Source organism: Enoplosus armatus, chromosome 15 (assembly GCF_043641665.1).
Source record: "Enoplosus armatus isolate fEnoArm2 chromosome 15, fEnoArm2.hap1, whole genome shotgun sequence".
NCBI classification, from domain to species: Eukaryota; Metazoa; Chordata; class Actinopteri; order Centrarchiformes; family Enoplosidae; genus Enoplosus; species Enoplosus armatus.
The window spans coordinates 4,684,143-4,706,080 of record NC_092194.1 but is presented as its reverse complement, the minus strand read 5'-3'; the positions used below and the strand labels follow the sequence as shown (position 1 = coordinate 4,706,080).

Sequence of the window (21,938 nt, the reverse complement as noted above, 5' to 3'; positions counted from 1 at the left end):
ACTGTAAAATGCCAAAATACTGAAATTCCTGTCACAGGTTCTGAGTCTAAGATGACATCTTAGAAGGTCTTTTGTCTAACCAACAGACCAAAATCCCTATTTAATTTACAATGCTTGAAAACAGAACAGCAATTTGAAAACCTGGAATGTATTGTTTCTGCTTAACAATTGACAATCAAGATAATTCTGTCGATCAATTAATCATTTCAGCTCTAATATATATGCTGCATCCTTTTAAAGTCTGCAAGACCAAGGCGTTCAAAATGCTTAGGACAGAGCAATATTCAATTTTTACTCTACAGTTTCTCATTTTACAAATGTATGAAAAAAATCACTTCATCAAACTAATATTTATCGCAATAAACTTTGTTCAACACCAGTGGAGGCAATCCGTAAACTGCATTTGGCCCACAAGCAGCTGACCATGAGGAGTGGCTGGCTCCTTGGCAGCCTTGCTATGTTTGGTGGGTCATTACCCTGACACACATGGAAACTGAGCTGGTTGGTTCATCCTCTGGATCATTGATGGCTATTGAATTCCATCGTTGGTGATACGTGCAGAACTACTGTCTGTGCAGATATTTCACTCTGAAGTGTTGGACCTAGAGCTTTGCCACTTTCTTAGCTAAAAGGCCAAAATGTTAATGTTGGCAACTACGTGAGATACTCGTAGGGGCTTAAACACTTCATGACCAACAACAATGTCCTCACAAGTAGTTATCCTAGAAATCATCACAGTTTAATAGACACATAAACCTCAGGACTAAATTCACAAAGAAAAGTTCACTTCACGCATACTGCCTTTGCTTCTGTCCTATTGAATCAGCAGAGGTCCATTCACATTACAGGTGAGATCATGACCCAGTCCCTTTGGTTCTGTCCTCAACTTTCATTGTGGGTGCAGAACCCCCATAACCCCCCCCATCATGTTTGTATGCACTGTTGCATCCATGAAAATGTTTAGCTCTCTCCACTGATTTTACTTGGTTGGCAAAGAGTCTCCATCTTCAATTGCCCTAAGTTTCTTGTTGCTGTAGAGCCTGCTGTCTGAATGCTGCATCGGTCAGAGGGCTGACGACTCTTGTTGATCGGTCACTTCAGTTAAACCCTGTGTTCACTCCGGCTGGTCTGCCAGGTCATTCTGCTCAAAGTATCTGCAGGAAAGACAAAAGGAAATGAGTATAATTGCATGCATACAGTGTTCAGCACACAAGTAAAACCTGACATGGCAGACATAAGTTCTATATATATTTAAAATAGTAATATGTTGGCATAACCTCTCTAAACAAATTAGATATTGGTATCCAGGACAACAAACTCTCGAAAGCTCTTACTCTCTTCGAGTTGGATTTAATAAGACAGCCCTGATATATGAAATGTTATGGCACCTGAACAATATAAACTACAACTCGGTGGTTAATACCTGGCAACAAGACAGATGAGCAGGTTGAGGGCAGGCAGGTTCTCGTCCTCCTGACTCTCCTGTGGAATAAAAGCAGGACAGACATGCAGATATTGCCAGCTCGAATACACACGAATCAACACGCAGTGATGTTTTAGCACCAAAGATAGACACAATTACATATATGCAATAGCAACTTATAGATTTCCACTACCCATCTAAGAGTAAAGAAAAACATTGGTGGTACCACACAGAGGACAGCAGTGGCAGAGTAACACAGTAACAGGCTCGAGGACAGTAGTACAAACTGGATCCTACCAGTGTGCTGCGGAGCTGCGCACATCTCCTGGCCAGCTGTCTGATGGAGGAGTGGGCTTCAGGCAGCAGGGGCTTCTCCAGGCAGGCCAGCAAAGCATACAACCAGGAACCCTATAACAAACACACAGTCACTTTTCATATTTCAAACGTGGAAAGTCAGAAAATGAACATTTTGCTCGACAACATCCTGTTTGACTCCAATGCAACATTAGAGGGCATAATAAATGTTGATTTCTGTCATGTTCTGTGTGCAAACTCCTTTGAAAACACTTACAGCCATTCTATTGAAAACAATTGGCATAGTTTTCCACCAACAACATAACACTGCAATGCGTTTGCAGCACTGGACTTGTGAGGAGTTGGCAACCAATTGCAAAATATGGAGTGACTTAATAAACTGAACTCACCAACTGTGAAACAAACTCGTGTTCTTCAAACCAACTAATTAGAATTTCCAACACCATCAGCACTGTGGACTGTAGACACAGAGAGGGGGGAGACAACAATACATTATGATCAGACTTTTGAATTGGACTACAGTGTGAGCTACACGTGGAGGAATGGAGGTCATTTACCTGGTTCAGTCTGCTGACTATGCTTAGAAAGGGAGGGAAGCCCACCTGAGTGCAGACACATGCAGTGACAGAAGAAGCAACAGTTATTACTGTGGTCAGTTTCGATTTTACACTGTTAACAGGTTAAGAATACAGTCTAGTATTTTACTTTCAAGTGACAGCTGACAATTTCATACATTTTTGAAGACTGAAAATCTGTCAAACGTTGACAATATTGCAGGACCATTAGAAAAAAAAGCATTAACTGACAGCAATAACAATAATAATAGTTCAATAAATGAGTCTTTATCCTTTTCTTCACACAAACACACAACCATACCACCTTGCTATAGTCCAGTGCTGCCTCTGGTTCAGGATCTGTGTGGCAGGACGACATGCCCAGATAGGCCTCTCCTAAACAAAATCTCTTCCAGCCCTCCTCATCTGTCAGCTTCGGCTGTGGGAAATCCATTAAAAAATATATATATTTATAACAAATGCAAAACCCCTTATTTAGTTTGCCTCTTGTCTTAAATGTATATCTATATCAAATTTCCTGTGATCAGCATTTGATTCTGCTCAAACTCAGAAACAGATGCCCTTGAGGTGAAACCTCCAATGTGATGCTAATAGATTTAAACTTTTTTTTAACTATTGAACGAACTCACCATCAGTACGTTGTCGTCCAGAGTCTGGCTGCTCCAGTGTCTCCTGTTCTTTGTGATGCTCTGTAAGCAAAATGCAGAACACACACTGCTGCTTTGCTTTGTTTCACTCTCTAAATTGAACAATCTCAGGTTTTTCACAGTTCAACAAGGCATTTGCTTTAGGTTTTGGTCATTTGTAATGTATATGTGATACCATTTTAGAAATACTTGGAAGTTGTTTTTATGATGTGCCTTACCTGTCTGACATCGGAGAAGTTACTGACTTGCTGCTGCTGCCAACTGAGACTGGGGGAGAAACCCACTGGAGCAGCATGGCAGCCTGCCACCTGAAACACACAAGACACAGTTCTCAGACAGCTCAACTTGTACCTTCATTTTAACATATTTATTTTTATCTCCACAAAGCAACATAACACAGCTTTTGTAACCTCTGTAATATCCATCCCAAGAGGTGCTTTTGTAATAAATACACACAGAGGAAAAAAAAACCCTCAAATATAATTACTAAAATTAACAGTACAAATTACATCAAAAGGATCCTTAAGGTAGATGCAAACAGTTACACTGTATGTTTGTAGAACATTTTTGTTAATTTGAAATGCAGTGCTTGATAGTGAACATGCACTCACAGAGGCATTAACTGTTTGTTTCTTCTTCAGTTTCTTGGGGTCAATCTGAGCGACCACCACCTCTGGACATAGTGACGCCTCCAGCCTGAGGAGAAGGAAACTCAGCATTCAAGCAGATGACTCACAGACTCAACTGACGCACGCTATTCACAAAAAGCCAAACATTAAAAAAAAATTTAAAAAAAAACTAAGTACAATTTGACAGTCATGGTAATTTTTTGTGAGTGGAGTGCAGTTGAGCAAAGTGTGGAAATGGAAGCATAAAACTGTATTTATTGTAACTCTGGCCAGCCTTACAACATCACACTGCTGTCACAGTAAAATTCTACTTTCTGACTTTGATATATTAGTTTAGGAGCCCTCTATGTCGCTACCCACCATATTTACAATACTTCCGGTGGCAGCATGCGTGTAGGACACGGCAGTCCCTAATTGGGTCACACTGTCCAAACGGAAAAAGAAGTTGTTTAAGGTGAACTTACTGGACTTGTCGGAGGTATTCCCGGGGGTTTCTCGGCGGTCCATTCGGGTCCAGGTCCTCTGTATTGGCTCCCAACTCCACGGGCAGGAGCCTCGGCATTAACTCTTCGACGTCCGACTTCATTTTGCATCAATTGTAAGCTAATTTCTATCAAAACGTCTGAGGTTAAAGGTTGCCAAGTGCAAATGAAGCGCCGGCGCACAACCAAAGATTACTCTGGCGACCACAACGATGACTTTTTCACAGGTGGCAGGACCGACTCACAAACTACGCAGCCATGTTGCTTATGGACGCGGAGAGATGACGTTGTCTTTGTGCGCGGCGTTGGTTGCCATGGTTATGAACGCCACTCGTGTCGTCAGCCTTTCAGATAGCTAAAGCGCGAAGTCCACAAAATGCTCACATTTTAGCTTGCCAAAACATTTATCAGTCGCCATGTTTGTTTATTTATTTCACAGTGAAATGTTATTTTTTTCCTGTTAAACTCCAAAATAAAGATAAAAACCTTTGACCAGTGACCAGATAATGTTTTGTGTTGCATGCAGCTCTTGCTCTTGTTAATGATTATCCTCATGCTAGCCTTATATCTTATCTCAGCGCTCTCATTGACTATCGAGTCTTCATGACAGAAACAGCTTAGAGGCAATGTCCAATTGACAGCACAACTGGCTGGAGCTATTTTCCCCCATTATGGACATTTTCTCTTGATAAACTCCTGTTAAAGCAACAAGAATGGCTGTTTCACAGGCTTACAGACTTCTGTGGGGTGTAGGCATAGTCTTTGTGTGTTTTTTACCTCACTCAAATCTGGGATTGTTGTCTGACTTCAAGATATGTGGAGATTCTGAGTGTGAAAGTAAGTCCGAACTAACTAAACTACTAATATATGATTCTAGTTTAAGATAAACACCAACTTGATATACAATTAAGTCTGTTTTCAAAGTGTTCTTGGACAATAATCTGTTTTTTTTATTTATACTTTTTACATTTAATCCATCCATCCATTTTCTACTTTAATCACCTTTGTGTCTGTGTCTCTTCCACTATGTGTGTGCATGTGTGTGTGTGTGTGTGTGTGTGTGTGTGTGTATGTGTGTGTGTGTGTGTGTAGGCCTGATGAGCAGAGTGCAGGCCATTAGGGATCACCATGGTAAGGACTGTCGTTTCCTGAGCTTCAGACGAGGAGACACCTTTTTTGTTTACCACAAACTGACGGGAAAGAGGGAAGACCTCTGGGCAGGCAGTGTATGTCTGATATCTCCCTGTCTTTGTATCTCTCTCTCTTTAAAGCAGAATATAATGACTAACCTACCCAATTCAAACAGTCCCTCATCTCAGCTCCTAGGTTAAAGAGATTAGTCTTGATTATAATACAGAGAGTTTTAGTTCTCAGCGCTGATTGGCTGATTGACTGTCTGTGAGAGCACTCCAGTTCATTTATACAATGATATAATTATGTGCTAAGACAGAATGAGTGTATAATTATAACATAGCCACTACTTGTGTGTCTTTTTAGTAATCTTTTCATTCATTCATTGTTTAAGAACGAAACTGCTTTTCAGAGACATAACATTTAAGTATTGATTAAGATGAAAATTATTTTCTTACAATAATGACCCACGACAACCTTGGTGATTTGACTAATGCTCTAAAATCACCCACTGCTGCTTTGAGTGGCTTTAGGCTTTAGCAAAGACTGCATCAATGTCAATGTACCTTATTTATTTTACTGTGTATTTAAAACAAATGTATACCCGAGTACACAAAAAGGCTTGTTAGGACTTGTTAGAACATATGGAATGAGTTTGATAGAGTGCAAGTAGTTCTGCTGTCTGCAGAAGATATGACATAGTCAGTATAATGGAGTACAAAATTATAGTTAAATCTGACATCAAGCTGCTCTGTTTCCTTTTTATTTTCAGATTGACAAACAGTTTGGTTATTTCCCAAAGGATGCAGTGCAAGAGGAGCAGGTTTATACAACTGTGGAGAAAGTAGTGGAAACACAGGTAAATAGCCTTTGATCAAATGCATATCCCCAAAACTAGTAGTTGTAGTAGGGGTTGTTGAATCTGTACAAAATAAATGTCTTAATTGCCCTCATTTCCTGTCTTCACTCAGAAATCTGATTTCTTCTGTATGGATGAGTTTGGTTATCCCATTGACTCCAGTCATCTGGACAGTGAAGATGATGATGATGATGATCAGAATATCCAAAACCAGGAGTCAGAAACCACCCCATACACCGATGACACACATGCTGGAAGTCCTTCAACATCTGCAGATGTCTCTACAGAGTCTCCAGTCTCAGAACAGGAAGCTGACAGCACATTGACAGAAGAGGGCGAAAACAAAAGTGCCAGTGATGCTGCTGCTGCCGGGACTCACGGTGAGGCACAGGAGGATCCTGGGGATCTGAGTGAACAAGGTGGGTCTGCTCCCTCGTCCTGGCTGGGTACTTCAGTGACAGGATGGTTAGGTCTGACTAAAGAGGAAGAACCTGGCAATTTGGCAGAAGGAGAGAAAAAAGATGAGAGAAAAGACACACAGGCCGAAGCTTCTTTGACTTCTTCAGTGACAGGATGGCTGGGTTTAGGAGGAGAAGGAAAACCTGATGATGTTTTGAAAAGTGGAGAAGAAGACAGAGACACTGCTGATTCTTACACTTCAACCATGACTGGATGGCTTGGCTTTGGACGGGAGGAAAACACAGATAATTCCGAAGAAAAAGAGCGAGATGAAGACGGAGAAAATGGCGAAGAAAAAGAACCAGCAGAGAAATTCAGGAGTAGGAGGATGTCTCTGGACCTCGAAGGTAGCCAATTACACGAAGAGGAGAAGAAGGAGATGGGAACATTGGATTGGCTAGGAAACGGATTGTCAAGCACGCTGGGGTTTGGCCTGACCAATCAGGAGTCAGGACTTGAGACAGCAACTGAAAGAGAGGCCAAGGAGACAACCCAGGAGGAGGAAGAAGAGCCAGCGCCTAGTTCTTGGTTGGATATGGGGATCGGGGACATTTTGGGCTTCAGGGAAGACAAGGGTGAAGTTGATGAGAGTACAGAAAGTGGTTTTAAGGAGACAGAGGAGGACAAAACCTTAGAACAACCAACAGGCTCAGAGAATTTGGATAGCAGTCAATCACAACCTGCACTGACAGAGGAGGTGAGGACAGAGACGAGCAATGAATCAAAGGTTTCAGAGACAGAGACAGGGCCTGGCACCAGTGCTGACAGGAATAATAACGATTTAGGTACTTCAGACAGCAGCAGTGACAGCGTCTTACCCGATGCAGCATCTGAGGTCGGTCAAAAAGATAGTGCTGCAGGTGGAGTGTCTTCAAGCTTTTTTCCAATAGGCAGTAAGGCAGAAGAAGAAGATAACATTTTAGATGATAACAAGAAAGAGAAAAACATACTAGACGGGGAAAGATCTGCAGAAATGGAGGGTAAACATCATCAGATAGCCAACTCAGTAGAAAATGAGGGCGAGGATAATAACAGAGAGCCAGGAGAAGAAGAAATGAAAACCACAAGTGGCACCAATCAGGATTTTTTGACACAATCTGATGAAAATGTAGGATCCGACTTCAGTTCTGTGGATTTAAATTCAATCTCCATGGGACAGTCTGTAGGTGAGGCTGAGGAGGACAAAACAAAAGAGAACGTGGTTGAGGAAAGGGCGGAGATCCCAAATCAGATTGACAACATAGAAGAATCCACAGATAGGCCTGTTAAACTTGGTGCAGGTGGTGATGATCATGCAGGAGAGAGCAGTGGACATAGTCCGCCTTTCCTATCATCAGGCACAGCTGAGGAGAGAAATGAACCTGTCTCCAATGGGGATGATACTTCGACTCCTCACAGTGTGGAAACCAGTGTTGATCATTCAGATTCACTGGCTATGATTGGTGACAACACAGAAACAGGGACACAGCCGGGTGAGTTGGGACAAGAGGTTCACCATGTTGAGGGTAGCTCTCAGGAGTTTGGATCATCGCATTCTACTGACAGAAGTCCTGAAATGATGATGTATGAAAATGCCTCAGAGGAGGACAGAAGAAGGTTTTCCACCAGTGAGAGCACAACGCAGATGGAAAACAATGCAGATCAGGACTCTACATCTCCACATATGCAACAGGGGGCCACACAAAGTGAAAGTGATGCACATGAGCTAAAGGAAACTGTTAAAGACACAGAGAACCTCCAGCCAGTCCAAACTGAGAAAGAGACAATTGGGTTTGAGAAACACATTTTGAATGAAAGTGGCCTAAAGTCAGCTATAGGCTCAGAAACAGAGAGCGAGGAAGTGGAGGAGTCAAAGGAAGAGGAAAAGCAGGGGGAAGTAGAAGAGTTAAAGCAAGAGGAGAAACGAGAGGAGTTAAAGGAGGTTGAGGAGATAAAACCACAAGAAAAGCAGCAGGAAGTGGAGGAGGAAAAGCAGGATGAGGTAGACGAGTTACAGGAAGAGGAGAAGCAGCAGGAAGTGAGGGAGATAATGGAAGACCGGAAACAGGAAGAGGTGGAGGAGTTACAGGAGGAGACAGAAGAGGTAAAGAAGGAAGAAAACCAGGAGGTGGTGGAGAAGTTAAATGAAGAGGAGGAAAAGGATGAGATGGAGGAGGTGAAGCCAGAGGAGTTACCGGAAGAGGAGAAGCAGGAGGCTGTGGAGGAGTTGAAGGAAGACGAGAAAGGGGAGGAAGTGAGGGAGTTAAAGGAAGAGGTAAAGCAGGAGCAGATAGAAGAATTAAAGGAGGAAAAGCAGAAGGAGGTGGAAGAGTTCAAAGAAGAGGAGAAAATTGAGGAGTTAAAGGAGGTGGAAGGAAAACATGAACAGTCATCTCATTCTGAGGTAGAGATGGAAAACATCGACAGGCCAGAGTCGGAAAGCAACGAGAAAGACACACAAGAGGAGAATAACTTGGAATCTGTGTTCTCCGAAACACAGACTGAAGAAGAGGAAGGAAACAAAAAGCAGCAGGAGGTGGAGGAGGTAAAGGATGAAATGAAGGAGATGGAGAGGAGGGACAAAGAAGAAGAGCAGGAGGATGAAACGGAAGAAAAAAGAACTGATGGTGAGGCTGATGAGTGGAAAGAAGAGCTGGGCGAGAAGAAGACGAATGAAGACGTCAATAGCAACAACGCTAACAGCATCTCTGATCTTAATGCTTTGGGAGTTAATCGGACTGGGGAAATGGAATACACAGACAGTGATCTGCAACATTCAGGTGAGAATGGCCGAAACAGCCTTCCTGAGCACGTCTCACTTGTCCCGACAGCTGCGACCAGAGATGATCAACTGTATTCCAGTGAGGCAAAAAACACTGACCTGTATGATGACAATGTGCAACGTCAGCGAGATAAAAGTGAGCCTGCAGACACTGAGACTAGCAGAAATGGGATTTCCACTGAGATAAAAACAGAGGAGGACACTAACAGGGCGGAGAGGGAGACAAACATGAAGGATGCCGATATGCAGATGAAAGGAAATGATCGAGAAACAGTTGGCACTGAATTCAGGACCGAGGGAGGAATGGAAATGTCAGTTTGGTCCAGTGACCCTGTTAGGAGTCAGGCTGTGATATCTGAACAAACTGTCCCACACGTGTCTGGTTCTTCACCTCCGTCTGACTGTCACAATATGGGGACAGCAGAGACTGAAAGTGGAGGAGGAGCATTTGACCAGCTCAAAAATGCCTTTAGCTTTTTCAGCCCAACTAAGGAATCCACCGATTCGGCCCCAAGTTTGGACTCTAACACAGGTGAGGCATCCAAGGCCCAAGACTCTGCGACTCCTGAGCGAGACCTGGATTCAACTACTCATGCAAGTCAGGTTTATGTTCAAGATTTGCACTCAGACTCTCCCACCGCCCCATCAACCCCGTCCCCAACGCAGATCCGTTATCGTCCCAGTTCTCCGTCCCCAGACACAGAAAGCCCCTTCCAAACAAAGACCCTCTCCAAACACTACAAGAACCTCCTCGCATATATGAGTGCAGAGGAGGCGACTATTTTGATGGAGCTCTTTGGGCGACACAAGCTGCAGTTTTTGGATTATGTTTTAGGGAGCTCAGAAACCATGACCGCTGACCCTGAGAATGATGAATCCATATTGCTGGATATAGAAAGACTGCTGTGTTATCACAGGGAGACATTGATGGCCCCTAGCAGGAGGCTCGCGGATGCACCACAGGAGGACAAAGAAAAGACCAGAGCGCTCATCGCCCTTCAGAAGCTACAAATGCTGTTGGCAAGAGTGAGAGAGACTTTCAACACAGGGAAATCAGACAGTAACACAAACCATCAAGGTATTTTTGTTATCTCAAAGATGGCTGATATTAGTGGTACTTTAAGTTAATTCAGTATTTTAATTTTAGGATTTGACTTGCAATGATCTCAATCAGAGTGCATGTGTTTCCCTGTTAAATGCAGCCGAGGCCAGCAAAGATAAGGAAGCGGCCGCCGAGGAAGAGTCAAGTAAGAGGGGAGGCTCCTCCGTAGGCCTGGAAAACAACGCTCCGACAGATGAATGGGTGGGGGTGGACAAAGAGACAGACGGACGACTGAGAGGAGATACAGGAAAAGGGAGGGCAACTGAGGGTGAGAGAGGGGGAGAGAAGGAAAAAAGAAGTGAAGAAGAGAGAGTGTCCCGTCCTCACGTTCAGCCAGAGTCACCACAGCCGCCGGAAGGTATGGATGACTCAAGTATCCCTTAATCAAGAAGGATTAAAAGATGATTAAAAGATATTAAGCAATAACACGAGAAGGAGCGCCATTCGACCTGCCGCATCCTCATTCCTGCGACACACAGCCTCACAACCTGGAATATTATACATTCATAGACTGATCAAGGATAAAAGCTTTGGGTTGAATTCTAATAATGTTGTATTACCAATATCATTGTGACAAAGGAGGGAAGCATACATTTTAAATTCTGTTTGTGACTCTTAACTCCAGGGGCGATGAAGCAAATTCTGGACTTTGTTCATCAGATCGCTGAAGACTCAACCGTTCACGTCCATGCAGTGAGGAAGCTCCTCATATGGCTCACTATGCAGGTGAGAGTTGCCTGCAGATTAAAATCAATGGAAGCCAAATGTAGGTTCAATTATCACTAAATGATCTAAGCCAAAAGTGCAACTTGTTTGTCATATGACATCCAGCTACACAACTACAATACATTATATTTTTCTTCAATCTGCATCGTCTTTCAGGTTAGTCGTTCCTAAATTGTACAGTAAAGGTACAAAATAATTATTATTATTATGTTATTATTTAAATCCAGGAACAGAAAATTTGATAATCTAAAATAATCACGTGTTCCTTGTTGAGAAGGGTCAGATGTAAAAAAAATTTGGCAGGTAACTTAAAGGTTCACAGGAATACATGGCTAGTTTTGGTCATTTTGTACAGGGTATCTTTGGGTCCCCTTGACCAAAGGACCCACTGACACACCTTCAGTGGTCCATACAGCTGTTGTTAGTGTCTATACAGCAGGATCTGGTTCTTTAAGACACTGAACTTGTGGCATGTTGACCTGACTCTGCCTCGGGCGTTCAGCTCTTCCTACCACACAGCTGTCAAGCTAGCTTGGCTCCGTCAACCTGACTCGCATTCCTTAGTGCTGCCGGGTCTATTAGGCTTCATATGTACACAGTTGAGCCAGCTGGCAATCAACCTGCTCTGAAGGCAAATCGTTGCAAATGTTTCGAGAAGGCGCGTGAATCTCTAGTTTCAAATGGAGGAACACGGGGCCACTTTGGTGAGTACCTTTTTAAAACATTTGGTCAAAGTTATACGGTAGACTGAGTCACGTCTTCACCTGTGTCCTACTTAGACCAGCTTGTTATTAGCCAGCGGTCTTAACTCAACACAAGTGACACATGGTCGTACGCAGCTCGAGAAAGATGCATTTGTGTAAAAACATATATAGGTGTTAAGGTTATCAAAGACCACACTGAGAACACGTCATTTAGTTTCGTGACACCTGTTTCTTGGTGTCACTCTTAAATTGTTCCGATGTGCCAGTGTGGCATTTTACAATTGGTGACGTTGCGAGTGAACCATTTTTACAGGAGGGGGGGGGGGGGGGGGGTTATGTCTACATGAGCCTATGAGTGCTCAAATCAATGTATATTTATCCATTAATTCTTTATATGTATTCTGCTTTTATTGTTATCAATTTGCTTAACAATAACAGTCTTGCAGAATCTTTACGAGGAGTTTGTAGAGAGAATCCAAGCCCCCTCCCCCTACGACGTGCTATGTGACGTGGTCCACTCCTGAGCGTCGGTGTTGTGAATAGGATGTGAAACCGCCGCTAACCCGGTTGATGGCTTAGTTTCTGCTCCAAATGTCAATTTAAATGAAACATATCACTAAAACAGTAACCAAATGAAATAATTCGGAAATGGCGGAACATACGGCAAGCGACCAGTTGGCCAGCAAAGCGGTCGACTTTCAGGCGACGGCAGAGGCTTACTACAGTATCGCCGTGGAGAAAGTGAAAGATGTACGTTATGTGGCAGGTTTCGTTAGCATTTCCCAACTAGCCGTCACAGCTGACACAACGTAACGGATTGTCAAGCAATCGAAAACAGCTCAGTATCATTGCTTAGTACATCTTTTAATTGTGTTCAACTCATGCTTGACTACATGTGTGTCCTGCCAGTCTTGTTAACCAGCTGTCAAGACTACGTTGAGATTTTATGTTGTGTTTATGTTTTCTTCTCCGCTTTAGCTAGTAATAGTTAGCTAGCTAATTGACAGTAACGTTAGTGTATCTGATCAGGTGCTTTCTTGGTGTTTCTAATCTTTTAGCTAAAATATTGCGGGTGTGAAGTTTCCTTGTTGTAGATAAATATGCGGCGGCTCCTTATACTATAATTTCGTTTCTTCAACAGCTGTGTAGTAGGCTGAGTAGTCATAGGCTAACATACATAAACACAACTAACGTATACTAACTAAGATATACATTCATCCTAATGTCCACAATGAGTATTCCATTGTGTACAATCCACTAAGTTAAATAGAGTGGACTCAATGTTGTTGCTTACAAGCAATCACACATGTCTTTTTAAAGATGTTCATTAAAACCAGCTCCTAAAATAAACAGCCCTCTCTTCTTCGTTCAGGTTGTATCGTCACTGCCTGATGACATCAGACCTGGGCCAGACCTGTATGGGGTGCCATGGGAACCTGTCATCATCACCAGCCTGGTGGGACTGATGACAATGCTGCTGTTCACCTGTAGATGTTATAGCTCTGTGAGTACACAGCCATGTATATACGCATCAACATCACAAGGATTGTGCATGTTTCCAGTATGTGAATTTAAAGTGGTACTATTGGTTCACACATAGACTGTTTCTTACTTCTTCACAGGTCAAAAGCAGAATGTATCGAAGTAAGTTCTCACTACTTATTTCTTTAATAACATGTTTTTATGACTTGACAGAAATAAAACTAATACATCACAAATCAATGCCAATTTAACCTCTGGCTGACCACTGTATATTGACCCGTTAAGCAGAAATATTTTAGAAATAACTTGAATGTGTTTATAAGCTTTGTATCCCCTGTTTCAGGTAAAGAGCGGTGGATGGCTGAGCAGGTCGCACAGCTACTGGATGAGAAGTGTAAAGTCCTCGAGACTCTCAGCAAATGTCAACAAGAGGTTGGTACTGGTGACACACAACACTGGTATTTTCAACTGAGGCCAACTTCATACAATATGTTTTATACATATAAATAATTTAAACATCTGAATCAGAAGATGCATGTTGCCTGAGGTGTGATCAAAAAGCTGAAAGCTCTCATTACAAAGTTTGAAATGCACTGTTGTCATAGCTATCATGGGTTTTGCCCACATTTACTCAGATTTAGTTCCTCGTTATGTGTCATTTGCAGCATGATGACCTGGAGAGCTCCCTGAGGGACAGTGGTGTCTTGGCCCAAACTCAAAAGACAGAACATTTGGAGGTAAGACAGAGAAAAAAATATTTTAAGATGTAACAGTCTCTCAGTCATCTTTTAAATCCTTGGAGTGTTTTAAATGGTTTATTTTCTTTGGAATATTTTACTGAGTGTGCATTTTCCCCAACTGACTTGCAGTAACTGATTTTTTGGCCACTTGGGGGTCAGCAGAAACGATATTGACACTATGTTCACCAGGTAGTTGCTGACTGTGTCTGTCTGCTGTTTGGTGCTGGGCAGGTAGTGTACAGTGGGGGTTTAGAGCTTTAGAGTGGTGAGAGTGAAGCCAGTAAAGTTTGTGGGCCGGACAGCTAAACAATGAGCTATAAAGCTCCGCAAAGCCGAATGGAGCTGCAGATTCAGAGGTTTCAGGAGGATCTGTAGGTTCACCACCACGAGCAATCCATTTCACTTTCACATTGTCATTTGATACATTGTTATTATAAAAATATAGATGTATAACTGGTTTAAGGTGAAAATTTCAAAATGTGAACTGCTCCTCCAAATTTGGAAAAAGGATTTATCACATTTTGGCTCTGTGACCTGACTCTTCATGTTCACTCCACACTCTCTCACTCACTTGAAGGAGTTTTCTGAACACATTTTGTTTTCTTGCCCCCTCCAGGGCAGAGCCAGGCAGTTGGGACATGCTAAAAGGGAGCTGGAGAGTGATCTTGAACAACTGAAGGATCAACTTGACCAGCAGAGAGAACATAGGATAGAGCAAGAAAGGAGGGTAGGAGCACACACACTACTATCACTGTCAAAGTCTAGTCAACTGTAACATCTGTGATCATTATTCAAGAATATCTGTTGCAGTTGTGTGATATTGATAAGAGTGGTTTCTTTTGTGGTTATCCTTCCAGATAGCAGTGCTTGAAGAGAGCATGAAAACATTTGAAGAAGAAACCAAAGACTTCCAGTCACAGGAAGAGCAGGTGCCGTCCTCCGTTACCTAACCTGTCGTCTTTGTGCCTCCACACTCCCGTCCTTTCCTCTTTGCTGATTCATCTTGTCCTCCTCTGCTCTGTCCCTCTGCGTCTCATGTGACATTATCGTTGCCTGTTTGTCTCTAGGCACAAACCACTCTGAAAGTGTACAACATGAACAGTGACCGGCTACAGAGGAATCTGGAAACAGCTGGAGAGGAGAACACTCTGCTACAGGAGAGCAACGCTCAGGTAGGATACTGTACACACACACGCACACACACAGACAGGTGTGAGGTGGTTTTGCTTTTGCATGGTTAAAGTGAAAGTTAGAGACATAATATATTTGTTTCCTGTTTGAACGCTTTGCAACCCATGTGTACAGAATTGTTAAAGATGTGATCTATTCGTGGCATATTTTGTATCTTTTTATCCCTCCCCTTACCGTCTCTCTTCTCCCTCATTCCTCGCACTTCATTTCATCTCTCTGCCCGTCTCTTGTCCCTCTGCAGTTGAGGCAGCAGGTGGAGGGATGGGCAGAAAGAGTGAGTGAGTTGGAGGCGGAGATGAGCAGGTGTGAGATCGCCTACAGCGGGATGCTGCAGGATGTGGCCAACAAGGACGAGCGTATAATGGTATGGTTGGTTCTAGCATTAATTTTAGTATATAGTTAATTTCTAATAATAACTGGGCTTCAAATAATGGACATATCTCAAGAACTACTACAGAAGAAGACTGCAAACTGATGGAAAAGATCAACTTCAGTTAAACGATTCAGTTACATTACTTTGTGTTACTTTGAGATGAGTTTGATACCAGATATTTGTATGCTTCCAGTCCTTGACAGATAGGCTGCTGAGCATGAAAGCTTGGGATTCGGACCTGGCGGAAGAGGAAGGTGAGGAAGGAGGAGAGAAGGAGACATCCAATGGGACAGCAGGGAGAGGAGAGGAGAATGGAAGAGGGGACAGAATGGACACACAAGGCCATCTCCAGAAAGTCCAGAAACTCATCTATGCTGCAAAGGTATTTAAAGCTAAAGTTGACACCAGCACTCAATATTTACAATAAGAAATGTTGAGATTAAACATCTGTGTACACTTTACTGAATGCCTACTTATATGTCGTGTTTGTATTTGCGTGTGTAGCTGAATGCAGACCTCAAGTCAGTAGAGGAAGACAAGGACAGAGCATTTGCCAAACTGAATGATGAAGTCAAAGCTAAAGAAGACCTGCAAGGTGAGTCAACCGCACACTGACTTCAGACAAAGCCTGGCATAAGAGGTTATAAATCAGTTCTATCAGTGTGGCGACTAGACATATCACTGATGGAATGATTGCTGATGCACTGTGTGTGTGTGTGTGTGTGTGTGTGTGTGTGTGTTTTCCCTCTAGTGAGCATTAAGGAGCTGGAGAATGAGAAATTATCTCTGCAGTCAGACGCAGAGAACTACTCCGATCAGGTAACTGACTTAAAACATTTATTAGTGTGATATTATTATATTATTGTTCCACATTCATTTGCTTTTGGATTAATTTCTCCTTTTCATGTGTTCAGGTCCAGAGATTACAACAGAAACTCCAGATTATGACAGAAATGTACCAGGAGAATGAGCTCAAGCTACACAGGTATAGACACGCACATACATGCACAGAGAAGTTAGCAAATACAAGCTCAAGTAGTTGCACAGGATGCTGATGAAGGTGTACGTTTTGCAGGCTGCTGACAGTGGAGGAGAAGGAGCGCCTGCAGAAAGAAGAGAAGTTAAATAAAGCAGACAAAAACATTGCGTTGGCCATGGAAGAACTCAACAACTACAGGTAGCTGCGTCCTCAAAGTAATTATCAAACACATTTGTGACATTTGTGAGCAGCCCGAGTCTCACCTGCACATCCTCTTTTTTTCTCCAGAAAACGGGCAGAAGAAATGGAGGAAGAGCTGGAGAAAACCAAACAGTCTTACCAGACTCAAATATCAGCACATGAGAAGAAGGCTCACAATAACTGGGTTAGTAAGACTTCAAAAAACGTGAGAAAGAAAAAATATTTTTTTTACTAATCATCTCACTGATGACAGTCCAATATATATATATATATATATATATTTTGTGACTGTCCCTTAACCTATAATGTCATGAGCGCTGTATTGAAATGACTTATTTTAACAGTGTATTCAAGCACTGATCTTGGCCGTATCTGTGTCTATGTACATCATGTTATGTCACTGATCTTGGCTTGATTTTGCAGCTGGCAGCCCGAGCAGCAGACAGAGATCTAGCAGACATCAGGAGAGAGAACGCCCTCTTCAGACAGAAGTGAGCACACAGTAACTGAATTGAAATGAACTCATTTTTAGGAGCATTCAAAAATATACTGTATTCTGAATTCCATGAAATGTATTTATATACTGTGTTAATTACATAGTCAGGTCAGGAAGACGTTTGTCATATGTTAACTTTAGTTGTATTTGTTTACAGGCTGACGGACACACAGTTTAAACTAGATGCCCTCGACAAAGACCCCTACGCCTTGGACAGCCTGGCGAGACCACTGCCTTTCAGAGGTTAGCACACACGCATATATAAACCAAACATGCATTATTGAGCTTACATTATATTCTGTGGCTAATAAACCCTAACCCTGGAAGCACTGGGCCACAGATTTCCTTGACTTTGCACTAACCAAACTAATACTTCACCTCCAGCTGAAAGGTCACCGTACGGACCGTCTCCACTGGGCCGACCTGCATCTGAAACCAGAGCTTTTCTGTCTCCTCCCACATTAATGGACGGACCACCTGCTAGACTGTCTCCTAGAGGTACATACACACACACAGACAGCCACAATCCTCACATATAGAGACGGCTGTACACCAAATCAGATAAGACCCCTGAGAATGGCACAAAATGGCACAAAAACACAACCATATCTAACCTCTTGTTATCATTTATAAGCCATGTTCTGTATCACTAGGTTTTGCTGATTTGAACTACAAAACTTTTCACATTTTGCATATATTGCATGATCAACTGCAGATGCTTAAACATCTGTAGTAGCATGGTCTGTATGCTGGCATGCTGTTGGCACTCTCGAGAGTCTATGGGGGAAAAAATGCTGTCAAACTTTCTCTTTGTCTCTCAAATAATTGTCTTCACTGTCTGATATTTTGCATTTGGCCTATTGGCTCTGCTTGTCCCCTTCCCTCTTTGTCTCCCTCTTTCGGTTCTTTCCTCCACAGTACCTCGTGGCCCAGTGGAGCCCCCAGGTGGCCATGGAGAGATGGAGCGGAGTGGAGGTCCTCATTCAGACAGTGGCTCAATCTCTCCTACATGGGAGAGAGATCGCAGGGGACCCCCACCAGGACCCCCCGGGCCCCTAGGACCTCCAGGTGTGTGTGTGTGTGTGAGAGACAAAGAGAAAGACAGAGTGAATCAGTAAGGTCCGGTAGGTCAGGAGGTACTGCCTCTGAACATATCAAGGATTGTGATTTAGATCATATTTAACAGAAATGTTTCCTCAGTTTGATCCAAAACGAAGGAGGTAAGAGCTCCTTGATTTTGATACAATTTAAACAACTGTTTAAAGGAGCTATTATGCCGTTTGACATGTAATATTTTGTCTTTATTTTACTGTGATCCGATGCTGGAAAAAAACAATTCTAGTCCACTCAAGGTGACCTAAATAATACAACTAGCGTTGTGCTGACAATACAAGCAATGACTTGTGATAAAAACATTTCTGCTCCTGCTGATTCCTGCTCTTGCATATCAAAGTGAGAACCAGCCTTCAGACTGACAGACTGACTCATGGGGAGATATTTGCATCTGGCACTGCTGGATTTCTGCCATGTCATCGACCATTCGTCATGGTCATTACTACATTATTTATACATAAAAATTCATCCTGACTCTGTGTGGCACCGTGTGCACCTTGATTTCATGTATGTTCTAAAGGCATCGTGGCGTTGCAGCTTATAACAGTAATTAGTGAGCCAGCACAGTCGCAGCTTTTGGAGCTGGGACAGCTGAAATGGAATGCAGCCTTTGTTAAGGTTATTAGTTGCACCTGTGTTTGGCAACTTAACAGCGTTATAGTGTGCGTGTGCATGCTGAGTGCATGTCGACAGGGCATGTGTATTGTGTTTAATGCATTTTGAGTTTGGACGCCAGAAACTACAGTTGTCTGTGAAGCTCTGTGATATCAGATCATTTATCACATGATCCTTAGAGGGAGAGTCCACCTGAAAACACAATTTATTCCACTTATTGTTGTTTACCTTTTGAAGGTTAAAATTCAGTTTTCCTCATATTTCTTATTTTTAAGCTGTTATGCACCAAACTTCAGACACTAGCACTTCAAGTAACTGTCAGTATCCACTTTGTCACTCTCTAATTATTTGTAAATAGAACAAACTCCATGAATATCAACATGACTGTACAGATTCAAGCTTTGTTTGACTTATGTACAGCTTTGGAAGGAGCTGTTGATATAGTACTGATACATTTCACATATCTTGGTGAGTTCTGTCTCCCTCACTGTGTGTCTTTCTCTTAGGCTATATGTTCCCAGAACCAGGAGGTCCAATGTACAGGAGACCTCCTCCTCCTCCAGGAGCTCTGGGCCTTTTGCCTCCTCCTGGCTCCCTTCCACCCGGCCCTCTCCACCCCAGGGGTCTCCCCCTGGGACCCCCTCACCCTGCAGACATGGCAGGTGAGTCACTGTGATCTGTATGCCACCTGTCATTCCTTCATCATGTTCTTATCTATACTGTGTTGCTGTATATATAGATCTATACTCTTTTGGACTGTGAATAGGTGAACTTGCACATGTTTAAGTGGAAAAGCAGAATGCAAACTTTTGTGAACATCTACACGTGTGTTGGAATGCTCTTTCATGATTGTTCATTTCCTCTATTCATTCATTAATTTCAATGTAGATGGCTCATACAGAGAAAACAGCCTTGGTCCTGGAGAACAGGAACACAGAGAGGTGAGAGACGTATTTGTGTGTGTTGGAGAGTGATTTTGTGTGTGTTTGGATCTGTGGTCCAGCCTCTGTAACATTTATCTTTCTGTATCCGTGTTACCAGTCTGGTCCTGGTGATCGAAGGACTCCCCCTGAAGCTGATCCAAGGATGGGGGGCGCACACCCAATGGGCCCAATGGGCCCAATGGGCCCCATGGATGGTCCCTTTCCTCGTAGAGCACCTTATGGACCACCACCTCCTGATTTCTATCCTCCCAGGGGACCTGGGGGTCCTCCCATGATGCCCAGTAAGCCATTACAGCTATCATAATAACATTTTAGTACCATATTATCTCTAAATGTTATCAGTGTGTTGACCTAACGCTCTCTTCCCATCTCCTCTTTCTCCAGTGTGGGCCCCTCCACCTCCAGGGATGATGTTCCCTCCTCGCTTCCCTCCCGGTGGACCTCCTCTTCCTCCTGCTTCTCATTCTCACCACGCTCCCCCCATGCGGCCCCCTCTGCACGACGGCCTCCCACCTCCTTCCATGGGTCCTCTCCCTCCTCAGCAGTCCCTCCCCTCCCCACCACACAGCCAGTCGCCAGAGGAGCACGCACTCTCGCCTGAAGACGCCATTTGAGCCTGAGGTCTTCTACTTGAGCTGTGAGATGTTTTCCAGTTAACATTGGACTAATAGATGGATGGTTGGGCAGGTTGCTGTTTTCCATCCTTATATTTTCACATCACAACATCTACTTATTAACCAGGAGGATGAGTTTAATGAAGAGCCTTCATTAGCCCACTTTGTTGCTGTCTGTCTGCTTCTGCTCGGTCTTTCTCCTCTATTCCCATCCTCTCTTCTGCCCCGTCACTTGCCTTTATTTTCTTTCTGTTACTTCTCTGCCCTGTCATCATCCAGCTACATTCCTGTGAAGTAGTTCCTGTTGTTGTGGAGTCACAGTGACAGCGGTTAGGCTCTGTTGTGTCATTTCACAGGCAGAAACACAACAGCTTAATCTGAACGTCTGTGTGTGGGAATGTTGCCACGTGAACCAGTAAAACAGTTGCTTGTTTGCTAGACAATGCCAGAAAGGTTTTTAATGGTACTTCGGTTGAAACGTGCACATGTAGAATTGCAGTTTGTGTGGTATGCGGCACAGAATGTGAGTGTTTTACATATGGCATCGGTCAACATTTCATCCCGATAAATGATCACGGCTATCAGGGAAGAAATGCATCTTTTTAGGCCTACTACAATATATTATGTTACAACAACGCTCATGCCATTGTCACCGTAATTTCATAAATTTAGCTATTAAACGTGTGTTTTTGTCGACCTGGATTTTACACTTAAATTAGATCACATCAGATCGTGTCATGAGTTGACCTTAAACTCTAAATATTCCTCAGAGGTCAAATGAGACAAGTGTCTTAATATATAAGTAAAGTGCATAACTGAATTTCAATGGCTTCCCTGTGGGATTTGTGGGACTTTCATCAACAACGCTGTTATTTCAAAGAGCACACAGTGAACACTGCTTTTGATCGTTCAATGACTTGCGTGTGGCCTAAGCTTGAAAAAAGTGTCTTATAGTAGCCACTTGTATGCTGTGGGAGTAAGCTGTGACTCATCCTGGCAGTCACATAGCGGTGAATTTAATGGACTGACTAGAAGAGAGGAGACGACGCTCATGTGAATTTTGTAAAAAGTGATTATTAATAGATGAATAAAGACTGTCAAATTGTCATAGTCTCCATATATTCCTAATGTATAAATGTTCAATTTGTTGTGCATGTGGCCACCAGGAATAACATTGGAAGCATTGGAATATAATCAGAAGCCAGGTTTGGTTAGTTATCAGTTTTCTAGCATATTGTACGACATGGCAATGTTAATGTTTTTAAATATGCAAAATATTGCAACATTTATTCACCTTTATTGTACAGCACAGATCATATGTAATGGTCTCTAACTACCTGACCAAACTCTTGTGCGTCATTTAAAACATTTCAAGAA

At 42.9% G+C, this 21,938-nt stretch overlaps 2 protein-coding genes across 2 annotated transcripts; one reads left to right on the top strand and one right to left on the bottom strand.

Moving 5' to 3' along the window:
* Positions 1-717: 717 nt before the first annotated feature.
* On the bottom strand, positions 718-4,324 carry gemin2 (gem (nuclear organelle) associated protein 2). The gene is made up of 10 exons (XM_070920478.1): positions 4,054-4,324; positions 3,572-3,656; positions 3,179-3,268; positions 2,943-3,002; positions 2,618-2,731; positions 2,296-2,340; positions 2,128-2,196; positions 1,721-1,831; positions 1,424-1,482; positions 718-1,154 (listed from the first exon to the last, which is right to left on the bottom strand). The coding sequence occupies exons 1-10, from the start codon at positions 4,173-4,175 to the stop codon at positions 1,115-1,117; spliced, it is 795 nt and encodes a 264-aa protein (XP_070776579.1). The 5' UTR covers positions 4,176-4,324; the 3' UTR covers positions 718-1,114.
* Positions 4,325-4,784: 460 nt separating this feature from the next.
* Positions 4,785-21,667, top strand: mia2 (MIA SH3 domain ER export factor 2). The gene is made up of 28 exons (XM_070920685.1): positions 4,785-4,908; positions 5,164-5,297; positions 5,975-6,061; positions 6,174-10,359; positions 10,484-10,651; positions 11,009-11,109; positions 13,186-13,317; positions 13,436-13,457; positions 13,639-13,727; positions 13,961-14,032; positions 14,652-14,762; positions 14,893-14,964; positions 15,103-15,207; positions 15,468-15,590; positions 15,793-15,981; positions 16,104-16,194; positions 16,351-16,418; positions 16,514-16,584; positions 16,675-16,776; positions 16,867-16,963; positions 17,203-17,270; positions 17,433-17,518; positions 17,660-17,773; positions 18,194-18,343; positions 19,510-19,665; positions 19,892-19,944; positions 20,045-20,228; positions 20,332-21,667. The coding sequence occupies exons 1-28, from the start codon at positions 4,785-4,787 to the stop codon at positions 20,559-20,561; spliced, it is 7,185 nt and encodes a 2,394-aa protein (XP_070776786.1). The 3' UTR covers positions 20,562-21,667.
* The last annotated feature ends 271 nt before the right edge of the window (positions 21,668-21,938 follow it).

Coding starts and splice junctions, on each gene's coding strand:
- mia2 (XM_070920685.1), top strand. CDS start 4,785: ATGGCTGTTTCACAGGCTTACAGACTTCTGTGGGGTGTAGGCATAGTC. Junction 16,195..16,350: donor AGCTAAAGAAGACCTGCAAG/GTGAGTCAACCG, acceptor TTTTCCCTCTAG/TGAGCATTAAGGAGCTGGAG. Junction 16,777..16,866: donor GAAGAACTCAACAACTACAG/GTAGCTGCGTCC, acceptor TTTTTTCTCCAG/AAAACGGGCAGAAGAAATGG.
- gemin2 (XM_070920478.1), bottom strand. CDS start 4,175: ATGAAGTCGGACGTCGAAGAGTTAATGCCGAGGCTCCTGCCCGTGGAG. Junction 3,003..3,178: donor ACTTCTCCGATGTCAGACAG/GTAAGGCACATC, acceptor TTTTGCTTACAG/AGCATCACAAAGAACAGGAG. Junction 2,732..2,942: donor TGGACGACAACGTACTGATG/GTGAGTTCGTTC, acceptor GATTTCCCACAG/CCGAAGCTGACAGATGAGGA.